We start from the raw sequence: 16,925 nt of genomic DNA, 5'->3' as shown, positions 1-16,925 counted from the left end.
GCTTCTTCATTCAACATGCTCTCTTTAACTGTTGACATTTTCAACTTTCCACTTGGAGCTGAAATGGTCAACGTCACAACAAGGATTTCCCAATTATCAAGCAAGGAACTCAACAATAACAATGCTTGCAACTGATCATCTAATTTAATTTTTGCAGTTGTCAACTGATTCACTGTATTCTGAAAAATACTCATATGCTCTGCCATTGAATCCACATCTTTGTATTTCATATTCACCAGCTTACGAATCAAGAATGCTTTATTTTGCACATTTCTTCGTTCATACAAATCTTTTAATTATTCCCACATCTTGTTAGCATCTATTTCAGTTTCAACATGTGGATATACACTAAGATCCAATCACTGCCTGATCAACGCCACTGCCTTTCTATTCATCTTCTTCCAGTCAGCGTCAAATTTATCTGCGGGTTTAGCAGTGTTACCCTCAATAGGATCATACAAATCTTTATTGTATAACATGTCTTCCATGAGAGTCTTCCAAAGTGTGTAATTAGAAGAGTTGAGTTTAATCATATTGGGATCTTTATTTTCCTCTTCCATTTAAATGGACAAATCAAATCAATCGAGCTCTGATACCACTTTGTTGGGAAAAAACTAGAGATAATTAGCGATAACTATCTCAATAATGCGAAATATTTTTCCCCCACTTGTGCATATAAATGGCCAAAGAGAAAATACAATTCCACATAGCAAAAATAATTGGCAGAAAATTAAATATGAGACAAACACAATTTTTAACGTGGAAAACTTCCCTCAAATTGAGAGAGTAAAAACCACGGGACCTAGTCCAATAAAAACTTCCACTATAATAATTAATGGGTACACCAGAGTCTCCCTAATAACAATAGGAAACATCAATCAACAAGAACAACCTTCCACTAAAGTAGGTATGCCAAAGTAACTCTCAGAGAAAATAAAACTATTCAAACTGTATATTAAAATAACAAACTCAGTGGTAGGAATAACATACTAAATTTGTAGATTAAACGGATCAAGTTTGCTACACACCTGTTACCACGACCGAAATCAAACCCTTATTTTTCTTCTCTGGCAGTCGTTCTCTTTCATTCTGATACATAGGGATTTTTAAATCCCTTTTTATTTCCTTCACGGCCAAGTCCATTAAAACCTTTTTTTTTCATTCTTTTATTTCAATAATAATAATACTAATAAAACTAGTGGGTTTCACTTGGAGAGTGAGCCCACCCAATGACTGGTGTGACTAAAAAACTTTAAATTTCAAAAATAATTTTTAAAAAGTTATTTTTCTTAATTTTAATAACTAAATTATCTAGTCTCTAGAATTTTAAAGACGTTTGCAACATCACGTAAATGATTTCTATTTTATTCAATTTGTGGCCACATTCAATGTATTTTATTTTATTAATAGTATTTTGATTTTTTAAATAAATTAAAAATAATTAAAATATTTAAAAAATCAAAATATTATTAATAAAATAAAATACATTAAATTGGAAACAGAAAAAAAAAATGGTTAAATAGATATGCCAAAACAAATGACGTGTTATATTATAACAACTTCTTCCTATTTTTTTTTATGGATCTAATGAATAAAAATTAATAAAAATAATAATAAAATTTGTATTTGATGTATTTCATTATTCAAGTTGTGGTACTTTTTTCTATAATTTAATTAAATTTTATATTAATATAATTTATTTTATTATTATTAATATATTTTATTTTAGTTTATTGATAATATTTTGTTTTTTAAAATATTATAATTGCAAAAAATATGTAAACAAAATTTGTACACCTAATACATGGTCACATCTTTGGGATGCGGCCTTCTATTGAATTGAAAAAAAAAAACCTTCAGAAAGTCGTTGGACGGGCATGCGACGATCTACTAACGCTTAAAAGTAAGGCAGTTTGGTATTATTTTTTTCAAAGTGTGGCAATTTAGTATATTAAAAAAAGGGATATATAAATTAAAATTCCTGAGTAATATCAATTATTGGTGATAATATTATATAATCATTCATGACCAATCATGAGTAATTATAATATTAATAATTAATTTATTCACTTTACCATCTTCTCACTCTAGAGAAGTCAAATTCCTCTTCTATGAATTAAAATTCACATGAATTATGCTAAATTATGTGGTTGTCATAAAAATTTTGTTGAACTCATATGAATTTTAACTAAGAATATATATGTATGTTAGATTAAAAATATGTTGGTAGCATTATTCATTTTGTTATTTTGAAGAAATATAGAAGAAGCATTGGCAAGGTTATAAAACCATTTCAACAAAATTTGAAACATATAAGGTCAATTATTCAGTTTGTTATTTTGAAGAATTATTAATTTCAACAAAATTTGAAACATATAAGGTCAATTATTCATTTTGTTATTTTGAAGAAATATAGAAGAAGCATTGGCAAGGTTACAAAATGAATAATTCTTCAAAATAACAAAATGAATAATTGAAAAATATGTAATTTTGAAACATAAGGTCAATTATAAATTTGAAAAAGTTATAAAGACTATTACATGATTCATATTTTATAAAACAAAGAAAGAATTTAAAATTCTTAGATTTTATGTGGTATTGAAAATTATTTAAATTTACTTTTGATAAAACATCTCATAAAATTTCTATGTTAAAAAAATTCTCCAAATATATTATTCAAATTAATGAATATCGAAGAATTTGAATTACCTTAAAAACTTACATTCCTATAAAAATTCTCTATTACAAACACACTCTATAAAATTGGTTATCCCTTTGCTACATTAACTCCCTTATCATTTACCACTTTTAAGATTCTTTTTCTTATTTCATCTTTTGGTTCTCTTTTTTATTGTTGTTATTTTTGTCTCACCACATCATTTATCAATTTTTTTTATTATCTCTATATTTTATTTCTTCTATCTCACCAAATCATTATTTCTTTCACATCAGTTATTCAGAGCCCTCTGAAGATGTCTTTTTTTCTATTCTTTGTTTAGTTAAAGTTATTCAAATATTGAACTCCTCTCATATTTTTTGTTCATTCATTTTTTTATTTATTTAACAAAATATTAATATTTTGTGTATTTCATTCACGACCTGGATACATTTATTTTCCTATTTTTGACCCATTCTTGCCTAGCTTGCATGTTCTTTCAATGATTATGTCTATGTTTGATTAACTTTTATGTCTATGTTTGAATAACTTTGTCAGGAAACAAAAGCTTTCATTTAAGGTTTCCATTGATTATTTATTTTAGGATCAAAAGACAGATCATTGGTGGCTTGAGGTTGGACCTGGAAATTTAATTGGGTATTGGCCATCATCTTTGTTCCCAAACTTCAAAGATCATGCAGATAGAGTTGATTTTGGTGGAGAAATAATTAATTCAAATTCCAAGGGGACTCATACTTCAACTCAAATGGGTAGTGGACATTTTGCTGAGGAGGGTTTTGGTAAAGCTGCATTCATTAGAAATATGGAACTTGTGGATCATAATAACAACTTGAATATGGCACAGAATCCACAATTTCTAGAACAGTTTCCAAATTGTTATGATCAAAAAATAGGAAGTTCTAAAGAGTGGGGGAGTTACTTTTACTTTGGTGGACCTGGTAGGAATATCAAGTGTCAGTAAGGGAACAAATAATATAGTAAAAGAATTATAAATGTGAACATTATTTTGACACAAAATATCTTTATGGCATTTCTTAGTTGGGTGGTTTATTGATTTATTCTTATCAATAAAGTGTTATCTCATTAGCAAGAGTTTGACCTTGTAATATCAAAGGACAAAATTGGAATTCTTTCAGCGCCACTTATCTAATTGCTATCAACGACACATTATTTAATAATAATTTCCTCCATTCCAATAAATTTTTTAAAACTTTATTGAATAATTCATATGTTCAAATGAAGTTCTTATTTGTTCATTTTTTTTATACAAATGGCATATATTGATGGTACCGTTACCCCTTTGGACTATTTGTAAATGTCTACGGAGGTGATATCAATTATATAAGATGTCATTATTCTGCTTTAAGACAGAGAAAAATATGTTCTCCACGCACTTCCTCATTTGAATACTAACAAAATGGGGGGAATAACTATCTAATTTCAACACTAACACCACTAGAAAAGCCCCTAGAAATGGATATCTATGATAAAATCACTTATCTTGACAAACATGTTGAGAACATGGATATCATCCTAAACTACTATGAGCACGAGGGTCCATAAAGTGCAAAAGATATTTCCTTACAGTAAAAATGTGGCAAGGACTTGGTTCAAAAGTCTAGGACCCCGTTCAACCGCTTGATGGGTGGAACTCAACCGCTTGATCATGTTGCATTTCACAACCAAGTGGAAATATCCCAAATTGGTGGCCACTAGTGGGGAGATGTATAAGGGAAGGTATTGGTCACTAAAATAATGCATATAAATTTCCACAAGGTATCGATGGTAGTAAAAGGCATCGATAACAAGATGAAGATGTATCTCCTCGACCATGCTTTACCAATATTGTGACAAAATTCTTAATTTCATTTTTTGAATAGGGGTGTACGCGAGTTAGGTTAAGCCGATTTTGAAAAAATTTGATACATGAATCCATTGATTATCTTTGGGTTGGGTTGAGTTTTAAATTCATTTTTTTTCTTTCATTTAACCCAAACTAACCGATCCGATTAAAAACAAAATGAGTTGGGTTGGGTTTGGTTGACGGGTTATACATAAGTAGTAACATGTTTTTATTTTATTTTACGGGGGAAACATAATAACAATTTAATTGAATGAAAATATATTTAATAACTGAATATCTCAAATACCATAAAAAATTTATCACATCATTCAATTCTTTTAAAAAGCCAACAACCTTTCACACACAAAAATAAATCCAACAATTTTCAAATACATAAATAAATTCAACAAGCTTCAAATACGTAAGTAATGCCAACAATAAATCAATAAAATATGAAAATTCATCAATTCTACGCAATGTCAACACAAGTCCAAACACTTAACAAGTTCCTCAAATTATGGAAGGGGACAATTGAGAATTTGCAAAAACAAATATCAATAATAAAAGTGAGGAGTTAAAGAAGGAGAAATATTGAATAAATCAAATATGCATGAAACAAAGCAATAACATGTACCTTAAGATGTAGTAGTGATTGTGTTAAGCTCAATAGTAGTCACCCAACATCAATTGAAACTAATTTAGACAACTCTAAAATTTTAAATACAAAACACAATCTCATTAGCACATGAAATGATTAAAAGAATAAACAAAAATAAAGGAAAATTAATTTGAAAGTTAAAATAAAATATTTATACCCGACTCAATCTTTTGTACATCAATCAACTCAGCTGCTAAATCAATTTTCTTATGAGATTTGATCCAATTTTGGGTAAAAATCAAAACTTCAACAGCAGTGACATTTAATGAACTACAAAATGAATCGATGATTTGACCTCCTGTACTAAACGATGACTCTAATGATACAAAAGACATTGGAATAGTCAAAATATCTATAGCTATGTGAGAAAGAAGATTTTTTTTTTTTTTTTTCCTTTCCACAATTTAAGAATGTCAAATTTAGGGGAGTCTTCTTCAATACCATCCTTTGAATACCTATCCAACTCACATTTTTGCAACTCAACTTGTTTTATATTCATGTTCAATCTAAAAAAAAATTTCCTATCATCCTCATCCCCTTTTTAAATGTTAGAATATCAGTGCATGTTGAGATTTGAGGTAATAGAATAACTAGCTTCATTAGTAATGAGATGCAAAACAATAGTGTTCAATCAATTTACTTATTAGTGGACTTCTCAGTGTCATACATTATTTCACAAAAGAAAACTCAATATACTAAAGCTTTTTACATGGATCAAGAAAAACAACAGCAAACACAAGAAAATTTATCTCACCACTATCTCAATATTTGTTGAATTTTACTTGCATATTTGCAGCCATCTTTTTCAAAACAACATCTTCTATGTTCCTCCATTTAGTCAATGTTTTATGAATTTCAATCAGCTGTTTAAAAAAAAAGAGTTGGTTGTAACATGTAATGACCCAGAAAAAGAAAGAGTCGCTTCATAGAAAGTCTTCAAAAACTTTACAAAAACACGATAGTGTTCCCAATCGGTCTCGCAATCGATTTGCACTGTAATTGTGTTGCTAAGCAAGTAAGCAATCGATGAATGACATATAATTAGTTTGGTATCATATAAGAATTAGTCATTTATAACATATACTTCACTGATATGTCAAACATTCTTTGCAGCGAAGCTAATGAATTTAAATCCAATTTTATCGATCCTGAAGATATCTTGTTCATTTATTTTTGAGTCAATTCACACAAAATCCCAATAAAAGAAGAAAGGATATTAAGAAATAGTAAGTCATGTCAGATGCATCCATCCTTTATGATTTAATGGTCTTTAACAATGTCTCTTTGGAAAGAAAAATAAAATTTGTGGCTTTTATGACTAAGCGAGTATGACATAATGATGTCATGTGAGTGTTTCTAGAGTGACGTTTTGATTATAACCGTTCATTTTTTTCTTAAATAAAGTATTATTAATTTTCACGTGAGAATAATTTAATGGGTCTAGTCAACTAGTCAAGAACAAAATGAAGGATTACTTCCAAAATTATATTATTTAATGTTTTCTTACCATCTTTTGACCCAAAAAATGTTTTACGTTTAATGTTTTACTTTGAACATTAAATGACATCAATAGAAATAAAATATAAGTAATTCGCTTTTAGTTAAGTATTTTCTTAATAAGTGTTTAATTATTTTTCTTACGAGATTAATAAAATTTTGGATATATATACATATATATACTTATGAGATTCGTCGACAAGTACAAATATATAAAACCAAACATGGATTTTAACAGCTCAATAATTTTTCTCCTCCTACATTTTTTTCGGCTCCGTTCTTTGGTTAATCATGTTTACTCTTCAAAAATCGGTTATGGTCAATTAGTTAATCAAACATTTCGACATGAAGAATATGATTTTTATAGAAATTGATGAAGACGAAATGAATTCTTCTTTAACAAATCAACAAACATGTTGTTAAAACAATTCACCTATGTTAAAATAAATTTTAATTTTTTTCAATAGTGTATTTGAATAAAATAATGTTTTGAAACAATTTGATTTAAACGATAAATCAAATTCTTCAATATAAATTCTATTATTTCGATGGTAAATTGGAATGATTTTTATAATGAAATAGTTTTATAATGTATTCACTGGAAAGTAAATTTAGAAAATGACTAATGCTCATTAGTATGAAAAGTTTTTTAATAAAAGAGAAAAAATATATTGTCATTAAAATATGATTATCTTCTTACTTCCAAATAATTTATATTACCTTTTACTTTATTTTTATTGGTTTTTCACAACTTTGTCAAATTTGGTGTGTGAGGCATTTGTAACTTATAGCATCACTATTAGAGTATTTCAAATGTCACATAAAAATTAGGAGTGTTCATTGGTACGAGTAAACTAGCAAATCCGATCATCCAACTTAATTTGCATTTTGATTCAAATCTGGATCTAATCTGAACCAACTCATGTAAATCATATGATATTCAGTTCGGGTATCAGATTTAATATTTTTTATCCGCGAATGCAACTCATTGATGTATAATTAAAATTTAATTGTTAGAGTCTATTTGAGAATGTGTTGCTATTTTAATTGATATAAGTGTTCTATAGTGTTTGTGAATGTATTTTAAGTTTTTAATGATATGTTGTGATATAGTTTTATTATTTTTTTAGATGTTCAAGTATTTATATTTAATTAATTTTTTAAAGATAATTTTTTTTTTCTTTATGACCTGCGAACCGAATCCAATCAACTTATAATCGGGTTAGTTTGATTTGGCTTTGATGTTAAAATTATGGATTAATCTCAACCCAAGTCAAATGAAATTGATCGGTTTGAGTATCGGGTTTTACAAGAAATGACTCAATCCAACTTATGTACACCGCTAATAAAAATAAGAAATTTGAAATTCTTTTCTAATTTTAAATTGGTCCTCATTCTTTCATATTATGCAAATCTGTTCATATCTGTTTAAAATATAAATCGTTAAGTCCCTATCAATTTTTTATTTTGCAAATAGATCCCTATATTATCAAAATTTGCAAATCTGTCCCTACAAATATACAAATAAAGTGAAGATTGATCCCTAAATTTTTATATCGTCCTTAATTTTTTTAAATTGCAACTTGGTCCCTATTTTTTTCTTCATATTTCGCAAGTTTGTCCCTCAACTATTTGAAATTTCAAATATGACCTTATTGTCTTCAAAATAGCATTTTTTTTTGTCACATTTTCTTATATTGAACAATTTTTTTCCCAAAACGTATAAAAATAGCCCGACAAAGTAATTTAAAAATGAAATAGTTTCAATAGAAGCATTTAAATTTTTTTAAAATTCTAATATTCATATAACTTCCAATTACCCCAATATGTTTGGATGTGGGAAATTCAAATTCTAGTCGGTATATTAAATTCTTCAAATAAATTACCTTTTGTGTAAAATAAATTTTAAAAATTTTAAAATATGAGATTTTATGAGATATTTTATTAAAATTAAATTTAAGTAATTTTAAATATTACATAAAATTTAAAACTTAAGAATTTCAAATTCGCTTATAGCATTCTTATAACTCGTCAAACTTTGGAAGAGAATGAATTTAGTCTTAGCTCAAATGTGGGTCGCCTCAGTCTCAGTCTCATTAATTACTTTATCTTAATCAAATAATCCATTAACTCATTTCCTCTTCCACAATTTTTTTCTAATTTTTTTTATTTATTTTATTTGGAAACATTATTAGTATAAAGATTATAAATCATTTTATACACAACTTTTACATAGTTAAAATTAAAGTTAAAATTTTTATTGATCTATATATTAATTTTATATTAATCGTTTATGACTATAAAAACTTTAGGTGATAATGTATTAAAATTAAACTATTTATAAATGCAGTCAATATTGGTTTCAACCATCTCTCTCTAATTTTTAGTCATCAGACTAAGTTCAAGTAATTTGTATCCATGTATATTCAAGGTTCTACGGGGACAATTTCCTTAAGTTATTTATCTATTGGACGGTAAGTAATTTGATTGAAGTAAAGTATGTGGAAGAATGTAAACTTTTGTAATCGTATTTTTTTTACTATAATATTCCTTTTTTAAAATTTTGACACAAAATTGCACTTTTTAAAAAAAAAAAAAACCAAAAAAATGTCTTCCTTTTTAAACCCAATATATGATCGCATCTTGGGCTTGCGATAAGCTGAAGGAAAATTTGTTTTACGTCATAGAAGGTCGCATCCGGGAGATGCGACCATGTACTGGCCTTAAATTTTTTTTTTTCTTCTCATTTTTACAATTACAAAATTGTTTATTTAATAAATTAAAAATAATTATAATATTTTAAAAAACAAAATATTATTAATAATTATTAACAAAATATTAAATTGAAGAAAAAATATGGTTGACTAGATCTGCCTAAATAAATAATGTGTTATATTATTTTAACAACTCCCTCATGTTTTGGAGATAAATTTAAATTATTTTAACAGCTTTCTCCTGTTTTACACATAAATCAGCAACTTAATTATATTTTATTCACAACTTCCTCTTATTTTATCTCTGGATCTAATAAATAAAATCAATAATAATAATAATAATAATACAAATAATTATAAAGTAAATTATATTAAAAGTTTTAATAGACAAATTTGATTGGTCCAAATAAAATAACAAGGATTCATACTTTTTATACTGCACCATCCACATTCGTTGATTAAATTGAAAGGTCAAAATTAAATATTTAATAGAAAAATTTGATTGGTATAAATAAAATAACAAGGATTCATATTTTTATACTGCACCATCCACAACCGGTTGATAAATTAAATTGGAAGGTCAAGATTAAATATTTAATAGACTAATTTGATTAGTCCAAATAAAATAACAAGGGTTCATACTTTTGTATTCCACTTTTCACAACCATCGATAAAATGAAATCAACGTTAGACTTTGTCTCTAAAGTTTCGCTATTGTCAATTATAATATAATTTACTTTATAATAATAATTATTATTATTATTATTTTTATTACTTTTTCTTTTTTAGATTCAGAAGAAAAAAAATAGAAGAAAGTTGTGAATAAAATAAATTAAGTGACTAATTTATCTATAAAACACGAGAAAATTATTAAAATAATTTAAATTTATCTACAAAATAGGAAGTAATTGTTAAAATAATATAACACGTTTGTTTAGACACATCTAGTCAACCATACTCTTTTCTTCAATTTAATGTATTTTATTTTAATTTATTAATAATATTTTGTTTTTTAAAGTATTATAATTATTTTAAATTTATTAAATAAATAATTTTTGAATTACAAAAATAGAAAGAAAAAAAAAATTAAGGTCAGTACATGGTCACATCCCCATAATACCACCTTCTATTAAATAATTTTTTTTTCCCTCATCGCAAGTCCAGAATACGACCATCTATTGGATTTAAAAATAAAACATTTTGATATTTTTTTTTTAAGTGGGGCAATTTGATATCAAAATTTAAAAAAGGGATATTATAATAAAAAAAATCCTTTCTAATCACTATTAAAAGTCAAAAAAATTGTCAAATCGTTGTCTCTGTGATTTTTATAATCAAAAGATAACCTTTGAAATATTTAATACTTTTATTGAGTGTTTAACATATTTAATAAGTAGTACTTCTCCATCTCATCATATTCAACATAGTTAACCATTTGAAACACATTAAGAGAATACATAAATAGAATGAGAAAAAATAGTACTTATACTAAATTACCATTTATCAGATAATTATATACTAACAGTACCATAAATACAAAAGTGAAAATATTAAATAGAGAGTAATGAATATAGTACTAATTAGAAGGTACGATAAAAAAAAAAAAAAACATAATCAATAATCTCTACGGCATTAAATATAAGAAAAAAATAAAATGTATTTGAATTGAATTTGGACCAAATACGTTTGACTATTTAAGATTAGAGGGACTCTAACTTAAAAACTTGAAAGTGTAATTATTTTGTGATAGTGTTTTACAAAATAGATCAGTTATTGTAGATTCCAATTTATATTTGCTTAATGTGTGAAATACCTGTCAAGTCATTATACTTTGAAAGTAATTATATTTCCCATTTTGACTAACCCTACTCTTCTATAAGTTAAAAACCAAGCTATATTCATATAAGTGTAAAATAGAAGAATATGGACATGACTTTTTGTTGTTCAGCTTTCCAACTACTACCATCAATGGAGTTTTGTGAGACATGAGGGTAAAGAACCTATTAGGATCCCCAGAATCTCTGTGTTATGTCGGTTCTCTTCTTCATCACAATCATGGTAAATTTGTTGACTTGTTGCATTTAATTGATGTAAGAAGGTGGTGTACTAAATTAATTCAATAAACTTATAAAGTAGTAATAAATATAACAAATGGAGTAGCCAGACAAATTGATATGTCTCCCAAAAGTACTAATGTTGACAAACTCGTAGAGAATAAGGATATCATTCTGAACCACTTTGAAAAACAAACTCTTATAAGGTGAAAAATATTTGTCCTTACCATCTAAAAAGGAAAACGACTTGGTTCAAAAGTCTAAGACTTGATTTAACTGTCTTATAGGCAGAACTCAACTAACAATTCATGTAAGACTCGTATCTTCTTAATCATATTAAATTATTTATTTTCTATTTTTTTAAAACGGATAAACATAATATATTAAAAAATTCTAAATATTAGGTGTACCAAGAATTAAAGGTACAAAAGAATATCACGACTTTATTTTCTAATTAATGTTTATGTGATTGTTTAATTAATTGTTATATTTCATTAAAATTATTAGCGTCCTGGCAGAAACTCTCGTGTATGTTTATCAGATTCTCTAATGCGTTAATGTCTATTAATTATCAAAATATATTTATGTAATTTTTATTTCAAATATTTCTCATTATATAGACTGAAAATTTATCTAAATAAGATAAATCTTATAATGCTTCAGCATAAACCATATATCTAATACATAATATATTTTTATATAACTTTGATATTGACATATTATATATACCTAACATCTCATATGTGTGGTTAAACAACTTCATTCACACAATTACGTATGTATGGATATTTTAGAAATTACATGAAGAACGTAACTATAATACACATATATACAGCCATAGTATTCAATTCCATAATAAGTATCATGGAGATTAATAACCATCAACGTATTCACCACAATACCATGAAAATAATAATTTATTCATACTTGTACATATATGAGTTGTTATAACCATAATCACAATAAAATTTCAAATAACTAATTATTCAAGTAATTAAAATTCGATTTTAAATCCATCATAGCATACTTTAAGAATCCATAAACACAAGTTTGAAGGACTCTATGAAACTATTTATCGAGATTTGCGGAACTAACATAATTGATAAGAAAAATTGGTAAAAGTTAAATACTTTTTTCTACTACAAACCTATCACACAACTTTTAAAGAGCATCAATTAAACTTTTCAAAAATTTCTAATTGCAAAAATTCCATGAATCCCCTTATCACTTGGTCAAAGTCCAATGTAACTAGAATATAAAAACTCGGAGAAGATCGGTGCACCGTAGCAAATTTGAAAAAATGTTGGCTTTCATGGTAAAAATCACAGCACAAGCATATAAAACATATAGAATGAGAATCACATACCCACAAAAAACACACAACATCGATTTGTTTATTACCCACCATTATTAACGTTCAATTAAATTAACTTACCACCAAGCACATATTAAACATACGTCTACACATAAACAATCACATAACAACAATGCACATATAACACATATTCTAGTGATTTCCATAATGCAAATACAAATAAGATGCAATGTTACCTAATCACTAACTAACTTTGACACATGGATCCAACTACTTAAGTTAGTGCAAGCAAATAAGCCACCTCTTACACAACGAACTAATGAGTATAGATGATTTTATGCGTATTATAATGAGATAATAATTTTACTTAGTGATTTTGATATTGTAATATGGTATTAATTCTATTAATATTTTGATATATTATGATGTGTTATGATACAATCTATTATGATTATTAATTTTGTATTCTTTTTATTTATATTGTACTATCAACATGATTTTGAAACTCACCTCCTTTGCTATTTATGTTTGTCTGACTTGGCCATGCGTTTGTGAAATTTCTATTATTATAGATTAATGAGTCTTGAAGTTTAAGTTGAGAGAAACTATGCTCTGGTAGGTGATACCACAAAGGAGAGTTATAAGTTGTATTTTACTTATTTAAATATAAACAATTTTTTGTATGAAATTCTTATAAGTACTAGTAAGTTGTTGGAATTAAATTAAGAAATCATAGTTAAATCAAATTTATGGAGATTGCACTCTTTTATAGGAGGAATTTTTTTAAAGTATTTCGTTTTATTTTGAGAAATGTGATATCCTAAATATAATTTTATAAAAATTTATTTTTTGTTAGAGAGAGTAATTATTTTCCACTGCAAATATTTATAAAAATATGATATATATATATATATATATATATATATATATATATATTATTTTAGGGTTTAGGGTGTCACAAAAATCACTTATACGAGATCATCACCTCATTCAAAAATCAGTAAGATCATACAAATCAAAGCTTTCACCTCACATATCATGAAGATCATATATTCATAAACAACTATCACAAAGATCAATGTTTTCACCATACATATCATGGAAATCATATATTTAGAAACAAATGTTACAAAAATCAAAACTTTCACCACACTTATCATAAAAATCTCATATTTGTAAAAAAAATATCACAAATACCAAAGTTTTCACCACATATATCATGAAAATCATTTACTCATAACCATGTTTGATAAAGATAAAAACTTTCATCTCTTACATCGTGAATATTTCAACTTTCATCACAGACATATACAAAATAAGTTTTCTTCACATATATCTCACATTCGAAGAAATTAAATCATACAACAACTTTTAAAAGTTTCTAATCCATATTTTAATCATAAAAAGCTCCAATTTGTCATATTAATTCAATTATTACTAAATAGGGCTACCATCATGCGTAGCGAACCTCATACGAATTATTGAAAAATATAACTTTTTTGATCATCTCACATTATGATCTACTCATCAATTTAAATATTCTCTCACCCCTTGTCTTATTTTGAAACTTTCACACTCTAATCTGAGTCCACAAGAAAACAACATTTGCTTCTTTGACTCCTCGTCCTCCAATCAATGCAACTCGATAGTTTATTGGTAAACAACAAAAATAAAATATGAGAACACTCTAAATGAGTCAATTTCAAAACTGATTCAAGGAAACTTACCCAAAATAAAAAACTGGGATGGCTAATATTATAAATTACACAGTTATTTTGGCGTTTGATTCACTCAAATAGGACTTACGATGAAAAAGAATGGTGCAAAATGGAGAATTTCATAAATACAGAAGTTGGAAATTTTAAAGAGAAATTGGGATAACTAAAATTCGCTTAAATAGTTTTAATGTTGGTTTTACTCAAATCGAACTTACAAGGAAGAAGAACCGCGCAGAATAGCGGATTTCAAAATGAAGTTGGAAATTTTATAGAAAAATTGAGATAATTAAAATTATGAAAAAAGATATCTGTAACGCCCCAAATTTTTTATCCAAATATTACTTAAAAATATTTATTTTCTTTTAGAAACAACTAATTTTTTTCTTCTTATGAGTAATTCATCATGTAATAAATTGATATGCTTAAGAAAATAACTTGATATATTATTTTTTTCGTAAAAGAACGTAATGTAATTTACTAAAATATTATTTATTTATTCATTTGCAAAATTAATATTCCAATGGTTAGATTGATATTCATTTATGGTCTAAAATAAAATAAATCCTCTTTAAGTGAAATTCAAAAGAAACAAGGTTGACTGAAATTAATGACATTCAATTATTTACTAGCGAATGAAATCTCACTTCCACATTTCTATTAAAGGTTAATGACGATGAATAAATAACTTTACAATGTACCACAAAATTTTTAGTAATAAAAAACATTATTTTTAAGTAAAAGTCTCATTTTCTCCCGCGCACGCACCAATCAAACATCATTCATGCAACTTTTTGAGATCATTAGTACCTAAATGTTGGTGTAAGGGGTCAGTTCATCCCACAACAAAAATTAAACTAAATATTAAATTAACAACCATAAAATATGAATATAAAATCTTTTCGTAATAAAAGATTTAAATAAATTGATTCTTTAATAGTTCTCAAAGGGGTATCAAAATCATAAAACATATCTAAATAAATCAAGTAGCAACCGTAGAACAAATAATTATATCAAAATAAAAATAACAATAAAATGTATGCACGTTATGCATGCTCTTAAATATATATGATCCAGATATAACCAGCCACACAAGCGTCCACACAGAAGTCACCCATACCAATGGGAAAAATTAAACCAGCCACACAGGCGTCCACACAGATGCATATGATATGTCATATGAAATGATAATGATGCTCAAAATGTACATGTCACCACTCACTTAAATAATCACACAAATCATCAGCCACTTAGGCAACCACAAAGATAACAGTGTTTAAAAACACAAACCACCAGCCACTTAGGCAACCACAAAGATAACATTATTTAAAAACACAAATCACCAGCCAGTTAGGCAACCACAAAGATAATGATATTTAAGACACAAGTCACCAGCCACTTAAGCAACCACAAAGATAGCAATATTTAAAACACAAATCACCAGCCACTTAGGCAACCACAAAGATAAAATATTTTAGATTAAATTTTTTTAATCACATAAGACATCAAATTTATATTCTCATGGATGTTCATAGTTATAGCTCAATAACTTCAACACATCAAATATGCACGTGAACAAATATCTCAAAATCACCACTTTCATTTTAATAATCCATAAGATTCGATTTGACTACGTATTATTGATAACCATTAAAACTCATATCACCAAGAATACAATAACAACATAAATTTTGTTCTTTTCACTATAAAATTTTCAGCATTCTAAAAATAGACTATTCATTAATGCATTCAATAATCAATTTTCTCATATTATTAAAATTAAAGAGATATAAAATTTTCATCAATTTCATCGAGACACATATATTGTTCATAAAAGTCATGTTTTAAATTTAGAATACTCAAAAGTCAACACTTAAAATCAAATACATCATACTAAATATATTACTAACTATATCATTATAAAAATTATAACTTTATAATTAAATACTCTAAAACACGTAAACACTAAAAATTTCACTACAAACATATTTATCAAGATATAATAATAAAAATATACCACTATAATTAACTTCATCAAGATAGAGGTATTAAAAAAATAATCAAAGCATTATAGTTAATTTCTCTACGACGAAAATAAAATCAACCTTTTTCTTTTAAGACATCCAGACATCATATCAATATCTTACGAATCGCTAATTTAATATCTAGCCTAACTCAGCATGGGGAAAAGCCCTTACCTTGGACGTTTTCCTTCCATGTAACACTATATAGTCCTCGAAAAAATCTCATAAAGATGAAGGAACAAAAGCTTAGAGCTTCCACAAGAAAGAGAGGTAATATGTGGGTGGTTGTTTAAGTGACTTGAAAATATTTGAGATAAAGAAAATATAATGTTGCGAATGGAGACGTGAAGCTGATCAGAGAAAGAGAGTAATTTTTCTCATTGAGGTTAATTGCACACATCAATAATGTATTCAATTGAAATAATATC

The 16,925-nt window shown here is 26.6% G+C and overlaps 1 protein-coding gene across 1 annotated transcript in view; it reads left to right on the top strand.

Moving 5' to 3' along the window:
• LOC101508414 (protein neprosin-like) overlaps nt 1–3,762 on the top strand; it is an 11,903-nt gene extending 8,141 nt beyond the window's left edge. The window contains exon 7 of the mRNA XM_027337150.2: nt 3,261–3,762. Within this exon, the coding sequence (XP_027192951.1) occupies nt 3,261–3,638 (378 nt within the window). The 3' untranslated portion in view covers nt 3,639–3,762. The remainder of the gene's footprint in view (nt 1–3,260) is intronic.
• The last annotated feature ends 13,163 nt before the right edge of the window (nt 3,763–16,925 follow it).

The sequence above is a fragment of the Cicer arietinum genome, chromosome 7, assembly GCF_000331145.2.
Source record: "Cicer arietinum cultivar CDC Frontier isolate Library 1 chromosome 7, Cicar.CDCFrontier_v2.0, whole genome shotgun sequence".
Lineage (NCBI taxonomy): Eukaryota > Viridiplantae > Streptophyta > Magnoliopsida > Fabales > Fabaceae > Cicer > Cicer arietinum.
Note: the sequence above shows the minus strand (reverse complement) of the source record. Positions and strands in the feature narration are given on the sequence as shown.